The 23761-nt window shown below is 43.8% G+C and overlaps 1 protein-coding gene across 2 annotated transcripts in view; it reads left to right on the top strand.

The window, feature by feature from the left end:
- Scn10a (sodium voltage-gated channel alpha subunit 10) overlaps nt 1-23761 on the top strand; it is a 92246-nt gene that overhangs the window by 31587 nt on the left and 36898 nt on the right. For both annotated transcript variants that reach the window (XM_027932320.2, XM_027932318.2), the window contains exons 8-14: nt 1579-1720; nt 1867-2064; nt 3019-3189; nt 6571-6849; nt 9527-9638; nt 18074-18312; nt 21373-21546. In XM_027932320.2, coding sequence (XP_027788121.2) covers nt 1579-1720; nt 1867-2064; nt 3019-3189; nt 6571-6849; nt 9527-9638; nt 18074-18312; nt 21373-21546 — 1315 coding nt within the window. The remainder of the gene's footprint in view (nt 1-1578; nt 1721-1866; nt 2065-3018; nt 3190-6570; nt 6850-9526; nt 9639-18073; nt 18313-21372; nt 21547-23761) is intronic.

Raw genomic sequence — 23761 nt, 5'->3', positions numbered from 1 at the left:
TGAGTCCTACAGAAGACCTAGAAATAAGCCCGTCCTCAGAGTTCATTAGAAAACTACCTCCTTGGGAGAACAACCCAAGAGACTGCCTTTAAATGTGGGTCGGCAGAGTCAGGGAACTTGCAAATCTCACAGTGGAGATGGAACTGGAATTGATGGTAATTAATTTACTAGCATTCTAATCAATTCAATGGGTCTTGAAGCTATGTGTTCACATGGATGTCTGAAATAAGAAGAATCCCTGAGGTTGGTGCTGGGAATGACACCCAGGAGTAAAATAATCTTGTAATTCACACAAGATTTCTGCTACTGTGTCCCTGATCAGGCCATCCCCACTGGGGTGGACGGGAGCTACTCACATGTCCTGAGCTGAGAGATACTTCTTTTCATCTATCCACGTGTGTATATATATAAGAGAAAGTCCAGCACATCCACCCCAGCCCTCACCAAGTAGCCATCAGCCTCTCTGTCTTCAGGAGGAGACTGGGCTGACTTAAGTATTGGGCTCCTTTATGGCTACATTTCTCCTCTCTAATGAATATGCTGGCATCTTTGTGGATTTAGCCAACTGACTTCTCTCTGAGCTCCACCTTCCTCATCTGTAAAGAAGGATTATTGAAATGAACAAATTGCAGTGTTAGCAAAGCAAATGGAAAGTGCTGTTTTTATTGTTATCTATAATTGGTCAGTCTTCCTTTGATAGGCAGCTGTGCAGACAATGCCAACAGGCTCATGACTACATTCTGCATTATTATTACGGAATCTCCTTATCCTGGTATGAACTGGAAAAGAACTTGACACCTTATGGAATCAGGTCTGGGCAGTCATCTGGCCTTCCCAGGATACTCCCCTAGACATAAAATTCCGGAGTAAAAGAACTAGCATCTCCATTTTAGGGATCATTCAGCTTGGATCTGGAGACTACCATGCTAAGTGAAATAAGCCAATTATCCATCCCCCACCCCCACCACCACAAAAAAAAAAAGAAAAGATAGATTAGTTTCTCTGATATGTGGCAGTTAACCGACAATTAGGGAGGGGGAGATTAGAAATTCAGTGGAGGGGCTGGGATTGTGGCTCAGCGGTAGAGCTCTCACCTAGCACGGGCGGGACCCAGGTTCAATCCTCAGCACCACATACAAATAAACGCATTGTGTTGTGTCCATCTACACCTAAAAAATAAAAATATAACCAAAAAAGAATTAAAAAGAAAGGAAATTCAGTGGAATAGACAAGGGGGGAATGGAGAAAGAAGGGAAGAAGTATAGGAATAGGAAAGACAGTGGAATGAATCTGTCATACTTTCCTAGTTCATATATGAATGCACTACAGTGAATCTCACCATAGGACTGGCATCCTAATTAGAATAAGGTATATTCCACAATTGTATAATTATATCAGAATGGACTCTACTATCATGGGTAACTAAAAAGAACCAATAACATTTTTAAAAGAGTCATCCGGCTAATAAGAGGAAGGCCTGGCCTTTGACTCTGATCTCTGACTTCAAACCCCGTGATTTCCCTGCAGCCCCAAGAAGCAGGGCTGCACAATCAATGACCTTCTCTGTTCTTGCTGCAGCCACTGCCCTGTTGGTTCCATCTGCCTTAAAACTTCTGAAAACCCAGATTTTAACTATACCAGCTTTGATTCCTTTGCTTGGGCTTTCCTCTCACTGTTCCGCCTCATGACACAGGATTCCTGGGAACGCCTCTACCAGCAGGTATTGATCTGCATGTCCCCACACAGACTAAGCTGGAGGCTGGTGGGTACACTGCATGGCTATACTCCTCCTGGAGGATCCTCACCTAACCTCAGGGACCTACGTGCTATGAGTACAGGTTTCTCTTCTTTACCTTGAATCTGCAGACTCTCAGAGCTTCTGGGAAAATTTATATGGTCTTTTTTGTGCTGGTCATCTTCCTGGGATCTTTCTACCTAGTCAACTTGATCCTGGCTGTGGTCACCATGGCGTACGAGGAACAGAACCAAGCAACAATTGCTGAAATCGAAGCAAAGGAGAAGAAGTTCCAGGAAGCCCTGGAGATGCTCCGGAAGGAGCAGGAGGTTTGTTTGTAAGGGTCAAAAGCTTTGTGAGTGCCGGGCACGGTGGCACATGCCTGTCATCCCAACGACTTGAGAGGCTGAGGCAGGAGGATCGTGAGTTCAAAGCCAGCCTCAGCAAAAGTAAGGCGCTAAGCAACTCAGTGAGACCCTGTCTCTAAATAAAATACAGAAGAGGGCTGGGGATGTGGCTCAGTGGTCGAGTGCCCCTGAGTTCAATCTCTAGCACACACACACAAAAAGAGCTTTATGAACACAACAGCACAGTGTATATTCTTGGATAGAGTCTGAATTAGATTCACTTACAAATTACCAAGTTTCACTTAGAATAAGCTGCCATTCTAGGTAACTGCAAGAGGATGCCTCTTACCTCAGGGATTGTTTAGTGAAGTTTTTTCTCCAAAAAGAGGACCTGAATGAGGATTCTTATACAAGTAATTTATTCAGGGAGTCTTCTCAGGAGAAGTGGAATAAAGGAAGCAGGGTGGCGTGGGAACAGAACTAAACAATGAAGTGATCTCAATCCAAGACTAGCTTCAGCCTGAGTCCATGGAGAGCTCTGGAGCATGATTTGTACCACAAAGTTAGCCCCTCCTTGAGGCAAGTGTCTGGGTCTTTTGTACCCCCATATCTGCACCACTGAAAGAAACCTATGGAGTTTTTCTCCATGATGTAGGTGTGTGCATTAACAGCCGCCACAAACAGCTAGGGACAAGTATACAAACCTGGTAAAAAGGACTGAATGGGGCACCAAGAGTCGACTGCAGGGTCTGAGGGAGGGAGGTGACCCAGAGGTGGATGTTTCTTTTGTGTCTCAATCTCACCACCACCTTGATCCTAACCCTTAACCTCCTCTGTCTCAAATCCCCCATCCCTGTGACACCCCATGTCAGGGGGACACATTTGTTCTAAGCCCACCAGATCCTGCTGGCTGCAGCTGCTGTTCTTTCTCCTCAGGTGCTGACAGCACTGGGGATTGACACAGCCTCTCTCCATTCCCACAATGGATCACCTTTAGCCTCCAAAAATTCCAGTGAGAGAAAGCACAGAATGAAATCAAGAGTGTCGGACTGCTCCACAGATGACAACAGATCACCCCAATCTGAGACTTACAACCAACGCAGGATGGTAAGGGGCTCTGGTTTGTGCCTTAAAGATTCCCCACCTTGCCAGCTGTTATGGACAGTGGGTTGACATGGGAAAAGGTCTGTAGCAGGGAGAAAGCCGGAGGCACAGAGATCAGGAGGATGTTTTAGTAATCCAGATGCTCCATCCCAATGGTGGAAAAAATGAGGACAGAGGCATGTTAGATAGGGAAAGAGGTAAATTACAGGGATCTTTCTGAAAGGAAGGGACCAACAAGATTGGGATTGTGGAATGTAGAAAAAGAGGAGTCCAAGATCACTCTAGGGTTTCAGGAGTCATCTTTAGTTAACTGAGCGGTGGTTCTAAAGCAGGGGCACTGGAGGAAGAATCCAGGGTTGTAAGGAAGGCAGGGAGCCCATGTTGACCTACCGACCTTGAAATGTTTGGGAACATCAAAGGTCAGCTTCCCTGGACACTCTGATCTGCAGCTCCTGGGAGGAGGGGGCAGGCGGTCTCTGTCCTTGGTGCTGAAACCATTCACAACTGTCTTTCCGACCTCATACTTCCGGGCCTGCAGCTACAGTTGTCACCTATTGTTGGCATGGAAGATCCCAGAACCCATCTCTGTGACACAGTCCAGCCCAGGAATAATGTCAGAATCTCACCTTATTCCCTTTAGCAATTCTACCCCCATTCGAATATTTAGCTCCCACTCCAAGGTCCCGCACTCTAAGTCCTCACCAGGCTTCCTCCCACCACCTCCCTGTCCCTTGAAAATCCAGTGTACAAAAAATATTCCCTTTCCATAGGCCTGAGCCATAATATTCCTTTTATGGAAGGGTAGTCACCACACTAATAGTGTGGAAAGGACGATAAACATAGCTATTCTCCAGGCATCCTGCCCTCTCAATCTCTCTTCTTGATCTCTCTCATTTAAAGGATGTTCTACTTTTCTGTAACACCATTTCCAACCCTGAGATGTGTGTGCACATATACATACACAGACACACTTTTATGAACTCTGACCCTAGTGACATACCCACACTGAAAAATTTATCTGCATCTGTGCCCTTTTATTCCTTGCTCTGCCTTTTTTGAGCAGCACCTGCCATGCACAGGGCACAGTTCAGATGATGTTTCAAAGGAAATTTGACGAGAGCTCTGACAATCACAGAGCAGGATGAATCACAGCTTCCATGGAAATGTCAATGACACTCTGAATTGGGCTTTAATTTCTCCCATTCACTCAGCCCCACACAGATTAGCATTTGGATGTCCAAGAATTGTTTGATGTATGCACTTGTCTCTCCACTTAGACTTACCTGCTTAAGGAAAAAAAAAGAGAGACTTTGTCTTATTCATTCAAGAATACTGGGTGCTTGGTGTATTTAGTTCTGTAGACAGAAATAAAACATGGCCTCTTTCCCAAGGACTTCCATTGGGTGGAGGAGGCAGATATAAAAACAGCTTATGTGTTAAGTACTATAGTAGAGGCATATATGTGGTGTTTTAGACATAAATGAAGAGACTTCCTCTCATATGGGGGTGGATGTGTGTCAGGAAAGGCCTCCTGGAGGAGGGAAAAGTGAGGTGAATAGCAAAGAGTGTATAGGGTTCTTTCAGTAATTGAAGGTGTGGGAGGACTTGGGAGGATATTCTCCAGACAAAAAGAACATGTATGAACAAAGACAGGGAGAAAGTATGTGGGTCCTTCTTGCATGCAAACTGGTTGGTTGGGGTCCATTACAAGAATGCATCCCTTCCTCTTTTCCCAGACATGGACATCTGGAATATAGACCTTAGACAGCTTTTATATAAAGCCATTTTTCTGACCAGGAGTGATGAGATAGGGATTGGGGGTAAGGCAGGAGAGATTATAGGGATTTTCAGGAACATGCAGAAGACTAGTTGACCTGTTTGATTGATGCACTTTAAGCAATACCAATGATTAGACTCAAAGGTCATTGCCCACAATTTACCAAATAGGTTAATTCTGAAATAAATGGTAGCCAAGCAGGCACTGACTGTCAAATACTAGATCTAAATGTTTTCTCTTTCTTGATTGGTTTGTACTTGTTGTCTCAGTACAAATAAGTCAGTTTTCCCATTTTTAAATATGAATTGGTCAGTTGTTCACCTTTCCTTCAAAAGTGGGACAGATTCATGGATTTTTTTGAGTTCTAGGGTCCTTGGCCATGTGTTCTAAGCAAAGAATGTTCAAGTTATAATACTGTTCTTGCAATGATGGTTGTTGAATAAGATCAGGCTCCAAATCATCAAGAAAGGAAAAACTTCAGTTTTGTGGAATAAGGAGAGATGTGAGGAAAACCAATTGGCAAGATATTCAACTTTTGTGGTTTAATAAATAAAAGGAGGGTTGAGGTTGTAGCTTAGTGGTAGAGTGCTTGCCTAGCACGTGTGAGGCACTGGTTTTGATCTTCAGCACCACATAAAAAGAAATAAATAAAATAAAAGGTATTGTGTTTATCTACAACTAAAAACAATTTAAAATAAAAATAAATAAATAAAAGGAATTAAGGATGGGAGGAGCTGAGCAGTATGATCAGAATAGGGAATCAATGTTTAGATTTCAGAAATACTATGTATGATCCAAATACAGGACCCAGGGCTTATTGTGGTCAGGTTCCCACAGTGGTCATGAGACCTGGCTAACTCACGCACTAACTTTCTGGGTTTCCAGGCCTATGAACTAGCTCTTTTCCTCTGGAACCTGTAAGCCACACAGTTCTCCCAGTGGGAGATTTTGATGGGAAATGTTTATTGATTTGGAAGAATGGCATTATTCTTCCAGGAAATTAGGCTGCAACTCTTCCTTCAATCCTCCCATTGTTGACTGTTCAAAGCTTGCCTCGAGGGATCCTGGAAACTCATTACGCTATAAAGCTCTTGTCTCCTCCTTTGCAATACAAACTCTCACTCTCTTACAGACAAGATGTAATGAATTGTACAACCTAATTTCCAGACAATAGAGTGCACTTGTCCATTCAACAACCACTTTCCAAGCACGTGCCCGTCCTGGTGTGCATAATAGAGTCTTCTTAGATCACAGCTTTGCATGTAGAGGAGGGAACTTAAGGCAGTTTTGTCCAGCTCTATGGTCAAAGTTTGGCAAACAGCTGACCCATCCATCCAATGCAAGGTTGTCCTCCGATCGTGGCCATAATGACCTGTTAGCTGATCTTCAGCACTCATAACCTCCCCTCTCTCCTGGCCTTTCCCTGAGTCTGTCTAGAATATCCCTGAGTCTGTCTACCCTTCAGATCTGTGTCATTATTTAGCTACTGGAAGGTCATGAGAATAGGGTCAGGAAGTGGAAGTGGGTGGAGGGAAGTGTGCTCTAGATTTGCCAGAGGACCAGCCTCCAGCCCACCTTCTTTCCTGCTCATCTGGGGCAATGCCCAGTCTTTCCTAGGCCTTGCTCCTGGAAGGCGTCGGGCTAGCCATGGCAGTGTGTTTCATTTCCGAGCCCCTGGCCAAGATGTCTCATTCCACGATGGGATCACAGATGATGGAGTCTTTCATGGAGACCATGAGAGCCGACGGGGTTCCCTGCTCCTGAGCAAGGTTGTTGGACCGCCAGGCCCACTGCCTCAAACTCCCAGCGTTGGCTCTGGGCATGGAGAAGAGGGACACCCAATGCTGACCACTAGTGAGCTTGTTCCTGGAGCCACAGAAGTTCCGGTGAGTTTGTACATGATCTAGACTCTCTCAAAACCACCTTTCTCAAGCCAGAGGCCTTTGGCCAAGAAGCCCTGAGTTCTACCAATGGAGGAGTCCTTGAACCATTCTGCATCCCATCTGACTCCCATTTGACAGGGTAGGTAAGACCCAGAGCAACTGGTTTTACCTGAGGTCAAAGAAATTTCCTGGCTTACTGTGCAGAGAAGTGATACCAATTATTTTCCATTTGTCTTCATATTTCCTCTCATTATTTCTGTCCCCACTCACCATCACTGCTTTGGAGACCATCCCATTTTCTTGCTAGGGGCATGAGGTATGAGAAAAACCCAGGGCCCTTCTGCACTTGTCTCTGGTTATATGCAAACTACCCAAGACTTGGCAAATGAGACCCAGAAAAATTCTGGGAGGTTCTCAGGACATACCTCAATAGAAATGAAGTGTCCCTTGCTTGACTCACAGAAGAAATAACTAAACAAAATGCACAAATGAGACAACAGTGACTAAATGTCTAGCACTCTTTAATAGAATAATTACAGATTTAATGGTAAATCAGGGACTACTTACTGGATTAGAGCTGTGATTTAATTTGTGCTCTCCATCCAGTTTCAGTAAAGATGCTTCTAGTGTTTTTCATGTGCCCTCTGTGGCTAGCTAGAGATACAGAGCAATTTGCAAACAGACTTGTCAAGAGGTCATTATATGGTTCTACTGACTTGAGTGAGTATTAAGAACTGAGATGTGTTAACTCAGTCTGATTAGATGCCATGTGATTCAGGGTCCCAGCAAGAAGCAAGACGGTCACTCCAGTGGCAAAGTGGAAAGACTTTAGAAAAGTATGTAGAAAGGTGTGGGCTGAGTTTGGGGAACTGATAAGGAAGGCACTGGAGACGAGCAACAGTGGGGAGCTATTACATACCTGTGCTGAAAGAGAGAAGGAAAAGAGCAGAATCAGAACCTATCAAGAGCTGCAGCTGTGTGTCAGAGGCTGTGGAATAGAATCTGCCATCCTAGAGAGAGAATCACAGCTGCTGCCCAGCCATAGCCCAGCAGGAAGAAGTCAGGGGACAAATACCTGACTTCTCTTTCTTTTCATTCTCTAATGTCCTATTTGTACCTCCTATTGGCCAAGCCTGAACAGAACCAGAGGGTAAGGGTGAAGCATTTTTGTACAGATTGCCCTCCCTGGACACAGAGCAGGGCAGGGAGATGGAGAGTAATAGTGTTCTAACCTTGATTCATTCTAGTTAAATTATTCAGCTAGTGCCAGATTAACTCCTTAAATCCTTCCACGTTGCAAGGACCTGGGTGGCAGTCCCAGCTATGCCATTTACCAACTGAATCACCTTTAGCAAGTCCCTCTGTTCTTCTTGCCTTCTCATCTCCCCTTGTAAAAAGCTTCCTAATGAATTGGAGAGTTCAGTGAAATAATAAAGTGTCTACATTTATATACATGGCTGACTAATAGGCATAGCTGCTAATATTTGCCGAGCCCTCAGGATTGGAAACTTTAAATTTCGTATTTATTGTTAACTACATACCTATGGGCTTCACCTGTGATAAGCATTTCATAAATGCTTGTTGTCTATGGACTCTGAAAGGTTTGTGCAGAGCTGTCAGCTGCTGTGGAACTTGAACTCTCCATGTCCAGAGTCTGTGTATGACAATAGTTGTGGCTCTGGTGGAGAATACAGGCGAAACCTCCAATGAAGGTTTAAAGAGGAAACGGTCAAAAAGATTGTGATAGACAATGTGTGTTCAGCCTCTTAGAACAGGATGGGTGTCAAATAAGTGACAAAAATTCATTTTTCACAGTTCTGAAGGACAGGAAGTTCAAGGTCAAAGCACCTGCAGATTCTGTGTCTGGTGAGGGCCACCTTCCTGACTCATAAATGGCACTTTCTTGCTGTGTCCTGACAGGGTGGGAGAAGTGAGAGAGCTCTCTGGGGTCTCTTTTATAATGTCATGAATCCCATTCATGTGGGCTCCACCTTTGGGACTTAATCACTTCCTGAAGCCTCCACCTCCTAATACCATTACACAGAAGGTTAGCATTTCAATATGAACTTGGGGTAGGAGATCACAAACATTCAGTCTATTAAAGAAAACTAACAGATAGGCAATCAAGACACACACATGCTCCCTGAAGAAAGAAAGAGACTATGTGAAATTGGAAGTGGGTTGTGTGCTGGGGAAGGAAATGGGTCTATTAGAAGGGAGGTCAGGAAATTTCACTGTGGAGTAAGAGTTCCATGTAAATGTCATATGCACTGCCCAGAGGGCAGTTCCCAGAGGGCCACTTCCTGGCCCACTGCCCCTGCAGCTTTTAGCTCCCTTTGATAGTAATCTCAGAGACCTCAGAGGCAACCCCATCACCACTTGGATATCCAAGTCCCATCCTAGGAAAAGGAGTCTGCAGAGTCTCAGGTGGATCCAAGTCACCCCACTGGCCTCCAACCTGCACTCTGGTTCCATCCCACCTCTATGCCCTGTGTTCATGCCTGAGTTCTTCCCCAAAACTCAAGGGCCAGCCCTGTTTCTCCAAGGCTGTCTGCAAAGGATTATGGTTTCACAGAGCATCTCAGTCATGGGAGACTGGGCAGGAGGAGGCTTGGGTGATGTTCTTTGCTGTTAAAGACTTCAGGCTGGGGGAGTATCCTATCTGTTTGTGTCTCAGCAGGCATTCGATGCAGGACAGAAGAAAACTTTATTGTCAGCAGAATACTTGAATGAACCTTTCAGAGTCCAAAGAGCAATGAGTGTGGTCAGTATCATGACCTCTGTCATCGAGGGTAAGTGTTGCACTCTGGACAAACGTCCACCGTGCAGTGATAAGTCTCACCTGCGTACTCTCTCTTATGCCTCAAGCCCATCCTCCTTCACTAATGTAGTTCTTATGTACATAATTTTTCAAAACAAAAGAATCCAATAAACGAAATGCCCTCATTCATCTCTTGTTCAAATTAGCATCTCCTTCATATGTATTCACAAAACTAGATTTTCAAAGAAGTAATTGGACAGGCACCAGAGAATTTCAAGTCACCTCTCAGGTGTGCAAAAGACTTAGCAGTCTTTAATTTCCTAGCATGGCAAAATTACCCTCATGCTTTTCATGGCTATAACTTTCACAGTGGTAACTTAATTTCTGTCTCAAGTCCCCATTATGCTGAATATTGAAAGATAATTTAAGTAAATTAATCGGTTCACTTCTCTAAACCCCTGTCAATTCTGGGTTCTGCCAATCAACTGTGAATCCACTCAATATCCTCAGGGATGTGTCTAAGTTCTAGCTGGTTACACCTAGTCAAGGGGAGGAGGAGGAGACGGGGGTGGCATTGGCTCATGACTCCAGTTCACACAAGTTTCCGTATTTATGGCTACATCTTCCTCATGCTGGGTGTGAGGTTGTTTTAATCCAACCTTTGTTTTACTTCAAGGTATGGAGAGTATTGTTCTAGTTATATCCACTTATGTATCTGCCCTAGAAACACTAAGTTGCTTAGGTCTAGTGGATGCAAAGGGACTCTGATGTTGATGTGCTGCTGAGAGGGGACCCAGTGTACCTTCCTTGCAGCCCTCGGCTAGAGCTTCATTTCAAGGTAGGGTGTAGTGAGCAGCAGAAACTCTTTGGAGGATTTGAAACCAGAACCAATTTGCCTTTTACTTTCTGGGTGAAGCCAGAGGTGGCAAGGCTTAAAGACAGATCTATACGCTCATCATGACATGGAAACTGTAGAGTAACATACCTGGTGGAGAAGACCTCAGGCCTTCAGAGGACATCCTGGGTCTCCAGAATGGCAGCAGAGTGGTGGAACAGACACTTCACCACCCATGAAGGCTAGGGAAGGGGACAAGTGAAAGCCAAACAGGGAAGGTGGAGAGGAAAGAGCAAAGAACCACCTGCAGGGAGTGTCCCCTCAGAGATTACATTGGAACTCAAATTCAAGTAAAATACATTTAGCACTGACTGAGGAACAGCTCAGTGTTCCACCAAACTTGAACTCCCAAAGCCCAAGAAAAAGCTGAGAAAATGAAATAGCATCAGGCATTGAATTAGCCAAAAGAAAGTTCCCAGGTTAGGAGCTTGAAGTCTAAGTTGGATTCAATTACTGGGATGGGAGACACCTTTAAGTCATGTTTCTTGAAGGCCTGAGCTTTGGGTTTTTTTTAAATCTTTTTAATTATTTGGGTTTTTTTTAAAATAGTCATAACAATAGGGTGTATTTTGGTGTATTATACATACATGGAGTGTAACTTATTCTAATTAGAATCCTATTCTTATGGTTGTACATGATACAGAGTTATCCTGGTCGTGTATTTCAAATTCAAGGATAGGAAAGTTATGTTTTATTAATTCTACTGTCCTTCCTATTCCCGTCCCTCCTCCCTTTCCTTCATTCCCCTTTGTCTAATCCAATGGACTTCCATTCTTCCCCTCCCTACCCACCCTTTTTATAGTTTAGCATCCACAAATCAGAGAAAACAGGACTTAAAATCAGCATATTACAGTGATACGGCCCCATCAATGTTTATAACAGCTCAATTCACAATAGCTAAGCTATGGAACCAACCTAGGTGTCCTTCAACAGATGAATGAATAACAAAAATATGGTATATATACACTATATATAAAGAAGAATGAAATTATGGCATTTGCTGGTAAATGGATGGAATTGAGCTTTGGTTTTAAGAATGAATACCAACTTTAAATCATTTTTCCTTGTTGATGATTATTTAATAATCACTTTTTACTGTAGTACTGAGCACTCCCACTATTTTTCATGACTGCTTAGAGTTCCACCATGTTACTTTGCCTACAATTTTTTGTTGGCCAGGTGGATTTTTTTCCTTTATCTTCCCATTAGTCATCAAAAATCAAATGTTAAGTACAAAACATCTTTCTTTTTCACTTATTCCTTAGAACTATTAAACATGCTCTTTCTCTCCCCCCCCCTTTGTAATATTTACTCACTCATCACACACATTTGTTGAGCACCTGTTATGTGTCCAGCATTGTTCTAGGTGCTTGGAATTCAGTGGTGAACAAGATAGAAGCCTGCTCTCATGGAGCCCTCACACTGGGGGTAAGGGAGGCACAGATGCAAAACAAATAGATATTTGGGTAGTGATGAAAAATAGGAGAAAAAATAGAGTAGGAAGGAGATGAAGAGTAGGGGTTGTTTTTGATAAGTGGTTGTGGAAGGTCATTCTCCCTAAGGAGACCAGAAATCGGAATGAAGTAAGAGAATCAGCCATGTGAGAACCTGGAAAGAGTTCCAGTCATCAGCAGCCTATACTATTTGCAGGAATGAGACATGAGTGAAATGCATCCCAAACACATCCCAATTTAAGTAAGACTGAAGAAGTTCTCAGGGTGAAGGAGAGGCAACAGAGCTTAGAACCCAGATTTGGAGCCCGACCACCTGGGTTTGAATTGTGGCCCTGCCATTTATGGAAAATGGCGTGACCTTTGAGCTCCATTAACTTCTCTGTACTTCAGTTTTCTCACCAGTAAAAAAGTTCAAATACACTCATCTTGCAGTACTTTGGGAGGATTAAATGAGTCAAGTCAAGTGCATAGTAATATTCAGCTGTGGGTTCCTCTTCACTGGGTCGCAAACTCTTCGAGGGCAGAGATGTGCCCATTTTGCTCAAAGGAAATCTCTAGTACCTTGAGAGGCAGCGCATTGTGCATTGTAGACACTCAACAAAAAACTGTTGAATGATTGAATTAATGAGGGTAGTACTCAAAGGTGATATTTGGAGAGTGGTGCCAATTTATATTTATCTGAACTGCTAAAACTAAAACAAAATAAGTCAGACATCTTGGAGCAAGATAGACATCACCTCTGACTGTGAGAGTAGGCTAGGAATAGCAGGAGAAGCAATGACATTTCTAGGTTAGGTCAAAGATTCCAGAGCATTGGGCACATGACCTTCTTTGGTTGGATTTTACTTCCATTATACTTACGAAGGATGCTGTTATAGTCAGCATAGGATTTACAGAAGCCACCTCTCCGGGAGTAATGGTACCTGAGAAAGTTTGGGCCAAGAGTTTGGCAATTCACTGAGCTCAAGGCACTTGAGTTGTCTAGGCTTGGCATACAAGCTGAGATTTGACAGTTGTCCAAAGCAGAAGACCAGAAGCAGGATCACAGCAGTGAGTACAGCTGCCCTTGAGCTTGGCAGGAGAGATTGGCATGGAACAAGTTGTTAGTGGGGTACTGAGAGTCTTGAAGGAGAAGCACAGGATGCAAAGAGAAGTGAGATAAGTTCAGCCTGGAGTCAGGGAAGTATTCCAGGCAGAAATACCCTAAAGCTGAAATAAAAAGCCTAATGTAGCTGTAACACATCTACCAGGGAGGAGAGGGGCTCAAATAAGTCTAGAGAGATGGGCTGGGGCCAGGTCTACAGAACCTCCTAGACCTTATTAAAGACATTGGACTTCATCCTAAGAGCAGCAAGGTGCCATTAAAGGACTGGAGGCAGGGGAGCTACATTTGCATTTATAAAGGTTACTCTGAATACTTGGAGAAAATGGAATTAGGAGGGGAAGGGAAATCAGTTAAGAGGAACCAAGTGGGAGACTGCAATTCCCAGACTCTGGGTGGTGGCAGCAGAGACAATGGAAAATGGAAGGCTTACCAACCTAAGGAGCATACGATTCAGGTCCTGATAATTCACATGGTTCTGGTGTAAGCAATGGAAGGGTGGCGGGTACAAATGCTTATGGAGGGAGCTCTTTGTGGGGGAGGAGGCTTCACTGGGAAAAGATAAGCTGGGGAGATTAGGAGTTGAGTCTGGGACATGTTGGATGTCAGGTGTTTTGGGGACATCCAGGTAGAAATGTCCAGTAGGAAATTGGCTTTGTGATAAATGATGCTAGAAATTCGTTGAAGTGTGTGGCCCAGAGATGTATATTTGATAGAGCTTTGAAGCAAGATGGTAATTTTGAAAAGATGCCAGAGGATAAGATGCCGTAGAGGGGATCGAGTAAGAAGATAAATAAGCCCAGGACAGAGTTCTAAGAAATTACAATGTTTAATAGTTAAGCAGGAGAGATGGAGCTAACAGAGGAGACTAAGAAGGAAAGGGTCAGTATAAGAGAGGCCTCAGAACACAATGCAGAGCCAAGAGTCTAAATTCCTTCAGGATTAATAGAAAAATGAACAGAGGCATTGCTATTTAGGTACAATGAAACCTGAAAGGCATCTTGGGTCTTCAGTTGCATGGATGTCTTTGGCAACCTGAGCAAACAAATGGCAGAGAAAATGAGTCCACAGAGGCCACTTTGAAGGGGCTTGAAGAATGAGTGAGAGGGGTAGAAATGGAGATATTGTTTACAGACAACTTTTTCAGGAAGTTTACCTGGGAAGGGGAGGAGAGAGTAAGGTGACACTAGGGAGAGGGCAAAGTTAAAGGACATTGGGGGGGGTGTTTGTTTTGAGCATATTTATCCGTTGATGGAGAGGATCTGAGAGAAAGGGAGAGATTGAAGATTAAGGGAGAAAAGGGAATGTTCAACAGATTCCTAAGGTCCCAGGAGAGTATGCACAAGTGGAGACATTGGCCATTATCAGGAAGAGGACACCTCTTTCACTGTAGCAGGGGGAAATTCTTTCTGAAGATTTTTCTGGAGAGGAAAAGAATCATGCTTCAAGCTAGTAAGCATGTGGTTGTTTTAGTCTCTGTATCTCCCAGGCATCAATATCAGCCATGTAAATGTTGCTCACAAATCTGTCTCTCTTTTCCTGTGATGCCTCACAGTTAGGCTGCTTTCCGACAAAATGGCATGTCAGCAAGCTTCATCATTCAATACTATGTCCTGTGTTTCTTTTTTAGTGCCAAAATAGTCTGGGGAAGCTCCACTTCTGTTCTAAATAGAGATTATTGATTTTGCTCCCAGGTTGTGCCAACTTCTTTACAGAACTCTGCTCTGCTAGTTTTGATATCTGTAGTTTCAAAAATCTACAGTAGGTAATCAAAGCAGCATGAGAGTAAAAGATGAATAATTTGATCAATGGAAGAAAAATAGACATGTTTATGAAAATATATGGGTATATATATATATATATATATATATATATATATATATATATATATATAAATACTTGTGACCAAATAATATTTTGAATCCTTGTTGATACAAATAAGCAGATATTGAGAAAAATGAACTGGATCAATATCTTAGTCCTTACCCCAAATAAACTACAAATGTACCAAAGATTTAAATGAAAAAAAAAGTAAAACTACAAAGAAAAGAAGGAAACACAGATAGTGTTTTTTAAACCTTGCAGTGAGAAAGGCTTCATATGCAGAGGAAGAACACATGAGGAAACACATGATAAATCTAATTACATACAAAAATTTTAACTACCAAGGAGGCACTGTCAGCTAAATCTAATTACACACAAAAATTTTAACTAAAATGAGGCATTAGCAGAATTTGGGAGCATGCAACTATTTCTATAAACTCATTTTATTTTGAAAAAAAAAATGCATGTTGTAAAAAAAATGCAAATGCTACAAATGTGTATACAATGAAAACTATGTCCCTCCCCCTAGAGACAATCCCTGCTCCCCAGCCTCCCAGTGCCCCTCCTTCCAGTCTCTCTTGAGTCCTTCAAGCAATGTTCTATGCATATATAAGCACACACACACACACACACACACACACAGGTACTTTGGATTAGACAGAGGGAAGTGAAGGGAGGCAAGGAGATACGGGGTAGGGAAGATAGTAGAATGAATCATAAAAATCATATAAAGATTTTTTTTACATCATCACAAATCTGCTTCATCCTTTTTCATAATGTACCTTACTGTTTATTTCATTTTTTATGATTATTTTTTTAAATATATTTTTTAGTTGTTGATAGACATTTATTTATTTATTTATATGTGATGCTAGGAATCGAACCCAGTGCCTCACACATACCAGGCAAGTGCACTACCGCTGAGCCACAACCACAGCCCCTCATTTTTTATGATTATTGTAAATAAAATACATCATCTTCTTTGCCCACATGGGCTGGTATATCTACAGGGTGTGTGCCAGAAGGTGGAATTTATAATTTAAATTCAATTTAACCCAAATTGCCCTTCATGAAGGTGGACCTTTGATTTCTTCATATACAAGTAGAAATTTGACAGAGGAAGCTAGAGAGAGATGAGCCTGGGGTTCACAGGAGAGACAAGAAACTGGGCATTATAATTTGGGAGGATCAGCATAGACATTTTTTAAGGCCATAGGATTCAATGAAATTATCTAGAGAGAGGATAAAAAAACAGGCTAACGACAGAATTCTTGAGTTCTCCCTCATTTAAGACAGGAAAGGAAGAGTGAGACAGGATTGGAAACTGAGAAGAAGTGGTCACTGACATGGGAGAAAAAAAACAAGAGATCATGATGTTCTGGGAGCCAAATGGACACCAGGTTTCAAGGAGAGTATTACAAATTCTGTCAAATGCTATGAGTAGTGAAATAAGAAGAGCTCTGTAAATTAACAGTTTGCGTTTGGGAGGAAAAGCCAGATTCCAGGGTGTGTAAAGAGAAGAGCAGGTGAGAAGGTGGAGAAAACTCTTAGAAGCTATAAGGACTCAGTAGATGAAGGAGAACATGGGACCCTAGGAGACCTTCTTCAAAGCTGAGATATAATTGAAGCATGTTTACGTGCTGATGGGGCCGGTCCAGAAGGGAGAGAAGGGGACAGCACAGGGCTTCAGCAGGCAAGAGAGGTAGGAGCCCCTCACAGGTGAGAGGAGGAGGCACAGAGGGATGCGAAGGAAGAAACTGGGGTGGACTTGAGACCTTGGAGACCTAGTGGTAGGAAGAAGAGGAAGTTCATCTGTAAGCAGTTTTGCATTTTCAGTGACATAAAAGGGAGCTCAGGAGCAGAAAGTGAGGAGCTAGGGATTGAAAGAGAGGAGAGAGGAAGAAATAGTGGCCTAGAAGGCTGGAGGAGTGGGCCGAAACACAGAGACACAGCAGGACTCCCAGGCAGGGACAGGCTGGGAGTCATGGACCTCCACTGTGACCAGTAAGCAAGGCTGTATATTTTGTCTGACCGGGTTCAGCTGGTTGGATGTGAGTGCAGAATAGTCAGCAAATTTTGTTTATATTTAGAGTTGGTGCTTGCCAGGCAGGTGCAATTGAGGGTGTCTATAAGGGAGTAGGTAGAGATGGAATTAGCTGAGTAAGATGAGAAGTAAGATGCTGGTTCACAATGCAGGGTGGTTCTAGGGGTGATAGAATTACTTTGGATTAGACAGAGGGGAGTGGAGGGAGGCAAGGGGGTTTGGGGGTAGAGAGGATAGTAGAATGAATCAGACATTATTACCCTATATGTGCACATATGATTACACGACCATGTACAGCTGGAAGAGTGAGAAGTTATACTCCATTTATGTATTATGTGTCAAAATGCATTCTACTGTCATGTATAACTAATTAGTACAAATAAAAATAAATAAATAAAAAACAGTAACACTGTGAGGTATAATATTTTTGTTTGGTAAGGGCAAATGTTCACTCGTACCTGCAATATTCTACAGATTTGAGTCTTGGCCTTAAAAGTTTATTCACTTTAATTGCTGTCCTTGTTGTTATTTGTTATTTAATTGTAACATTATTCATTTCTGGGGCTGGGGTTGGGGCTCAGTGGTAGAGCGCTTGCCTGGCATATGTGAGGCATTGGGTTCTATCCTCAGCATCACATAAAAATAAAATAAAGTTATTATGTCCATCTACAACTAAAAACCAACATTATTCATTTATACAGCAAACCAATATGTACATCTAGCGTTTTAAAAATACATTAATGAACTAAAAAAGATCACTCATTATTTTTGATGTTTATACTGTAATATATTTTTTTAACTTTGCTTTATTAACATACGTATATGCAGAACAATCAATAAAAGAAAGCTTTTATTGTAAGCTAAAAAAAAAAAAAGAAGTTGAGGAGTAATAACATGACACTGGAACTAGGCGGTAAAAATGTGTAAGGCCAGTTGTTTGAAGGACTCCATAGGGCAGCGATTGAGTTGTGGTTACAGGACTGCAGGAGCTCAATTAGCAGGAAATGATCATCAGGGAGAGGGAGGGCTGAAGTCAAGATCTTGGAGGTGGTAGTTATTAGTATGGAAATGTTAGGGCATGACCACAGGATGGGATTCTAAAGTGACCCATGGCTAACAGCTATCATTGATCCCACCCATAATGCAGAACTCGAGGACTCTCAACAGCGGTGCCCACCCTGCTTGACCACTTTGGCTCAGAAATATCTGATCTGGAAGTGCTGCCCGACATGGGTGAAGCTCAAGACAGTGCTCTATGGGCTGGTGACAGACCCCTTTGCAGAACTCGCCATCACTTTCTGCATCGTGGTGAACACAGTCTTCATGGCCATGGAGCATCACGGCATGAGCTCTGCCTTCGAAACCATGCTCCACGTAGGCAACATTGTGAGTGATGGCCGGGCTGCCGTGGCTGGGGTCGGGGAGCATGCCTTCAGTAGTTGGTGATCTCATTAGCTGAGGGCACAGTGGCAGTGCAGGAGATGTGTGGACACTGGCTTCCGGAGGTCACGTCTGGGGGAGCGAGGGTGAAGAAGGGAGAATTGCTTTGGGATGAGCAAACACAGGAAAGTGGATGGAGAAAGTCCTGAGCTAGAAACAACTGGTTCCCTTTTTGTAGAACATAGGACAACCACTAGAATACTCTGGATCTCAGTGATCTACCTTCAAATGAGGACAAATGTCACTTTCTCATTGAAAGACAATCTATGAACTTGTAAGTTTCTTTCCTCTTTGATTACTTGTATGACTCCTATGAACCATGGTTATATGGTTATGATTTTCAGTGTTGTCAATGAGGGACAGAAAGAGTGGAGGAGGGAAGGGAAAGATAGTGGGGGTGGGGGGGAGGACACAGAAAACATGTGCTGTTGTAGCCAAAGCATCAAGGAGTCAGAACTTTGCTCTTGCATCGAGCTTAGACATGATGCTAATTTAAATTTTCCTCCATTACCTCCTTAGCATGATATGCTTTAACAAGATACAGTCCGTACTGGGTTTCAATGCATGCTGAATAAAGTAGCTGACTCAGAAGGAGACAGCTGCCCCCGACCTTGCTCGATTCACAGGAATATTAATAGCTAACTTTATTTGAACACTTATTCAGGGCAAGACATGGTCTCAGATGCTTTTTTCAAGGCTAATCCAACTTCTTTTTCACTAGAACCCTCTATGGTAGGTACTATTATTATCCCCTTTCACAGATGGAAAAAACTGAGACACGGAAGATTAAATCATTTGCCTAAAATGTAGGCGTGAGTTCATGGCAGCACCAGGATCTGAACACAGCAGATTGGCTCCCAAGCCCACACTTCCTAACCCGTGGGCTGACCCACCCCGCAGGCCCTGCTACTGTGTGTGCTGAGCAGACACTAGGAAGGATTAGGGTTCTGCCTCCAGTCCATGCTGGGCTCCCCCACCACCACTTGGAGTTGGCCTACCAGGTCTACAAGGACCTGAGGGGTCTTCTGACCACTCCAAAGGGTAGAGGGGGTCCCAGAAGGAGTGGTGACTACTTCCTTGGAAACCTGTCCCTTCCCCTTAGCCCAGATGTGAAGTGGGCTGCAGTAGGTTTCAGCATACTATGGCATACGTGTGCCCCCTCTTTGAGCAGCACCTAAGCTAAAGGTTACGTTGGAATAAAACCTAGTGCTGCACGCCTGTAATCCCAGCAGCTCGGGAGGCTGAGGCAGGAGGATCACAAGTTCAAAGCCAGCCTCAGCAACTTAGCAAGGCTCTAAGCAACTTTGGCAAGACCCTGTCTCTAAATAAAATACAAAAAAGTGTTGGGGATATGGCTCAGTGGTTAAGTGCCCCTGGATTCAATCCCCAGTACTGCCCCCCACCACCACCAAAAAAAAAAAAAAAAAGAGGTTATATTCTATTTAAAGTTGACATGAAAAGGGAAAATGGAAATAGAGGGAATACCTTTTTACCCCTAAGAAGTCAATATTAGACCACAGAGAGCCTTAGGGAGTCGACATTTGAACTCACACCCTGATTTTCCATTGGAGAAGTTGAGGCAAGAGAGAAAAAAGGCCTTTCCCCATGTGTCAGGATATGGGATCATTTTTCAGAGAGAAAGGAAGAAAAAAGGAAGGAAGGTGTGCCTTTGATGGGTCCAGGGCTTTAGGAATGTTACTCAACATAACACCATGAGGTTTTCATAATTCTTACAAAAGAAAGCTATAGGACTCAGAGAGGGTAAGTATCCTGCCCAAGGTTGCATAGTTGGTGAGAGTGGAAGCAGAGTTGGCCAGGTCTCTCTAAGGCACAGGACCTCACCCCACGGCCACTCCCCACACTATGCTGCCTGCAGAGGGCACTTGGTAAATGCCCTTTGTACTGCACGGTTGCACTGCTGTGGCGTTAGGCAAGTAACGGACATTCTTAAGTTTTTCCCTTCTTGAACAGGGATGTGATCACTGGTTTCCCAGGTCCCTGGTTTCTCAGGCCAGACGAGGCCCCGATAATAGACAGGCAGGGGTGCAGGGGAGCCACTGCACCCTTTTTTGCCTTCTTCCTTGATTATCTGCTTCCCTGCTGGCTTCAACCACCTGAGCCTAACACTGACCTCTCTGAATGTCAGAATTCTGTCCTATTTAAGGCAATTAAAAAAACACAGAGCCAAAAAGAATCTAAGAAGCTGTGTATTATTGTTCTTCATTACTATTGTTTATCAGGGAATTACCAACCCACCAGGCCCTTTGCTAACAACTGCATAAGCATTAGCTCATTTTGCACCCATCACACAGATGAAGAAATTGAGGTACAAACAAAAAGAATGCATTACCTCTCCAAGCTTACACATCCAGAAATGGCTGAATTGGGATTTTTTTTTTTTTTTTGGAGGGGTTGGTAACTGGGGATTGAACTCAGGGGCACTCGACCACTGAGCCACATCCCCAGCCTTATTTTCTATTTTATTTAGAGACAGGGTCTCACTGAATTGCTTAGTGTCTTGCTTTTTCTGAGGCTGGCTTTGAACCTGCAATCCTCCTGCCTCAACTTCCCAGGGCCACTAGGATTACAGGCATCCATCCCCGCGCCCGGCTGAGTTGGGAGTTTTTACTTAGGTCTGTGTTGTCCCACAACCCACCCACACTTTTTAGCTACTGAACCAAGCTGGACTCTGAATTGACATAATTATACAAGATCGTTATATTATCTTATGATTCTCCATTTGCTCCACCCTGCCACCATATATACATGAAAACTGAGGCCTGCCTTCTAATTCTAATGCACATACCAGAGCATGAGCCCCCAAATTCCCATGTTCTGCCACATTGTTGCCATCCCCCATCCTCAAGAGCCTGCAAACAAAACAGAAATGGAATAAAACAAAGAGGATTTACTACACTGTAAACCAGACATTTTCCCTGTTGTCCCTTTGTCATTATCCCTGACCCCAGAGACCCCACTGTGATGACAACTTGTTTCCATCTGCAGGTCTTTACCATATTTTTTACTGCTGAAATGGTCTTCAAAATCATTGCCTTCGACCCCTACTATTACTTCCAGAAGAGGTGGAATATCTTCGACTGTGTCATCGTCACCGTGAGCCTGCTGGAGCTGAGCGTGGCCAAAAAGGGAAGCTTGTCTGTGCTGCGGACCTTCCGCTTGGTAATGTTTTCTCTTGGCCCCTTGGGAAATGGCCACCCAGATGCAGGGAAGCTGACCTCCAGGGACATGCACTGTCCTTTGGACTTTACCAGCCAACATCCCTTTCTTCAAGGGCATGGCTTTGGAGCTTGGTTCTCTGGTCCCAAGTATGGACACATTTTCTCCTCTTTGGTCCTCAGCCCCCTCATCTACACCAGCAGAAGCCTTCCAAGCACCATCCTATTCTCCTATCAAATAGCAATAATGACAATAAATTGAAGCAGTAATATTTATTGAGCATTTATGCTTTGTGGGGCATCTTGCTATACTCTTGACCTTATGTCTCTTATTTGACACAACAAACCTGAGACAGTGGTGGCACACTCCTGTAATCCTAGCGTCTCAGGAGGCTGAGGCAGGAGGATCACGAGTTCAAAGCCAGCCTCAGCGAAAGCAAGAAGCTAAGCAACTCAGTGAGACCCTGTCTCTAAATAAAATACAACATAGGGCTGGGGATGTGGCATGGTCAAGTACCCCTGAGTTCATTCCCTAGTTACCTGCCTCAAAAAATAAAGACATCCTCCCACTCCCTGGTTCCCCAAATCACATCCCAATGTCTGGCACACCACACAGGCCACACAAGAACTGCCTATTAGGCTCTTGTGCCGGCTCTTCTCCAGACTCAGCCCCAGGACACCCCCTGCAGGAGAACTTCCCCTATTCAAGGCGCTCCTGACCCAGTGCCTGCAGGCCACCCACTCTGAGCAGAGCTGCATCTGTTAGCCAAATCTGTCAGATTCCCAGGAGGCCAGGCTGGGGTCACTGGAGTCTCCCAAGCCCCCAGACCATCTGGAGGAAGCTTGATGTCTTGCTGACTCTTGAGAGTAGACAAGAGGCCTGAAGAACTGACATGACTGTTAGCACAGGAATCCCTTGTTCTCCGTGTTCTCTTGGTGCCATCTAGGAACCCTGTGTCTAGTTTTGGAGAGAAGTGACAAAATGAAGAAGAGAGTGACCAATGATCTCTCCAAGTGAGAATAGAAAGTTCTGCTAAGTGTTGGACATCCACGGGCTGAAGAGGTCACTTGGTTCAGGGGAACAGTGAGACCTAGGACAGGAAGTCTGCTTAAGACCTTATCATGGTGCTAGAAAGAGCTAAGCCCTGAGCCTAGATGCCCTGGAATTGAGGTGGCAAACTCAAATGCCTGCAGACCATGCAATAAAGCTGGCCAAGGAAGAGGCACTAGCCCTGGATATTTGCCTCAGGTAATCAGGCAAGGACAACTCACTCCCACCCAGGCAGACCCAGCACAATTCACAACACGAGGGAGGGGTGTTTACAGAAAAATCAATGCAAGTTTTATCAAAGAAGTGACCTGCCCAATATTGTCAGAGTTTCCGATTTTTCATGAGAAACCAGAAATCTCTATTTCTATGTGAATATTATTAATATGGACTACTAATTCAATTTTTAAACAATCACACTTAAAGATCAATGTCCTGAGACATTTGTGTCCTAAACCCGCTGGTTGATGCAATCTGCCTAAGCAGGTCGGGCCTCCCTCCCACCACCCTTAGCACTGGATTCCAGGGAGGAGAAGGGCAGAGTGGGCTTCCAGGACTCTTTCTGGGTGACCTGGAGATTTTAGATTATAATTAAGTCACAGTTTCAGAAGGGCAAATTTTTGTAAGTATGTAGAAGATGATGACAAGTGACAGGCCCCTATGCTGATGGCCAATGTCAGATGGAAGCAGGACTTTATACTCCTCTGTCCCAGGAGGGCCCAAAGCTAGCTTTCTAATAGACTGGGAATATTTGGACGGAGTTTAGGGAAACAGAAGCTTGGTGCTTTAAGGTCTATGTGCTACTTTGTTCTGATCCCACAAGTCTCAAGTCAGTAATGACAAAAAAAAAAAAAGGCAGATTTACTTTACAACCTGGGCCAACAGAATTTTCCACGTGCATGTCCCCCTCCTTTCTAAGTACTTGTCTCCCCCACCTTCTGATCTTTTTTTTTTTTTTTTCTTTTTTATGGGGGAAGCCAGGGATTGAACTCAGGGACATTCGACCACTGAGCCACATCCCCAGCCCTCTTTTGTATTTTATTTAGAGACAGGGTCTCATTGAGTTGCTTCGTGCCTCACTTTTGCTGAGGCTGCCTTTGAACTTGCGATCCTCCTGCCTCAGCCTCCTGAGCTGCTGGGATTACAGGCGTGCACCACAGCATCTGGCCCA

The sequence above is a fragment of the Marmota flaviventris genome, chromosome 1, assembly GCF_047511675.1.
Source record: "Marmota flaviventris isolate mMarFla1 chromosome 1, mMarFla1.hap1, whole genome shotgun sequence".
Taxonomy (NCBI): Eukaryota; Metazoa; Chordata; class Mammalia; order Rodentia; family Sciuridae; genus Marmota; species Marmota flaviventris.
The sequence above is the reverse complement of the archived record's forward strand: the minus strand, read 5'-3'. Positions and strand labels throughout refer to the sequence as shown.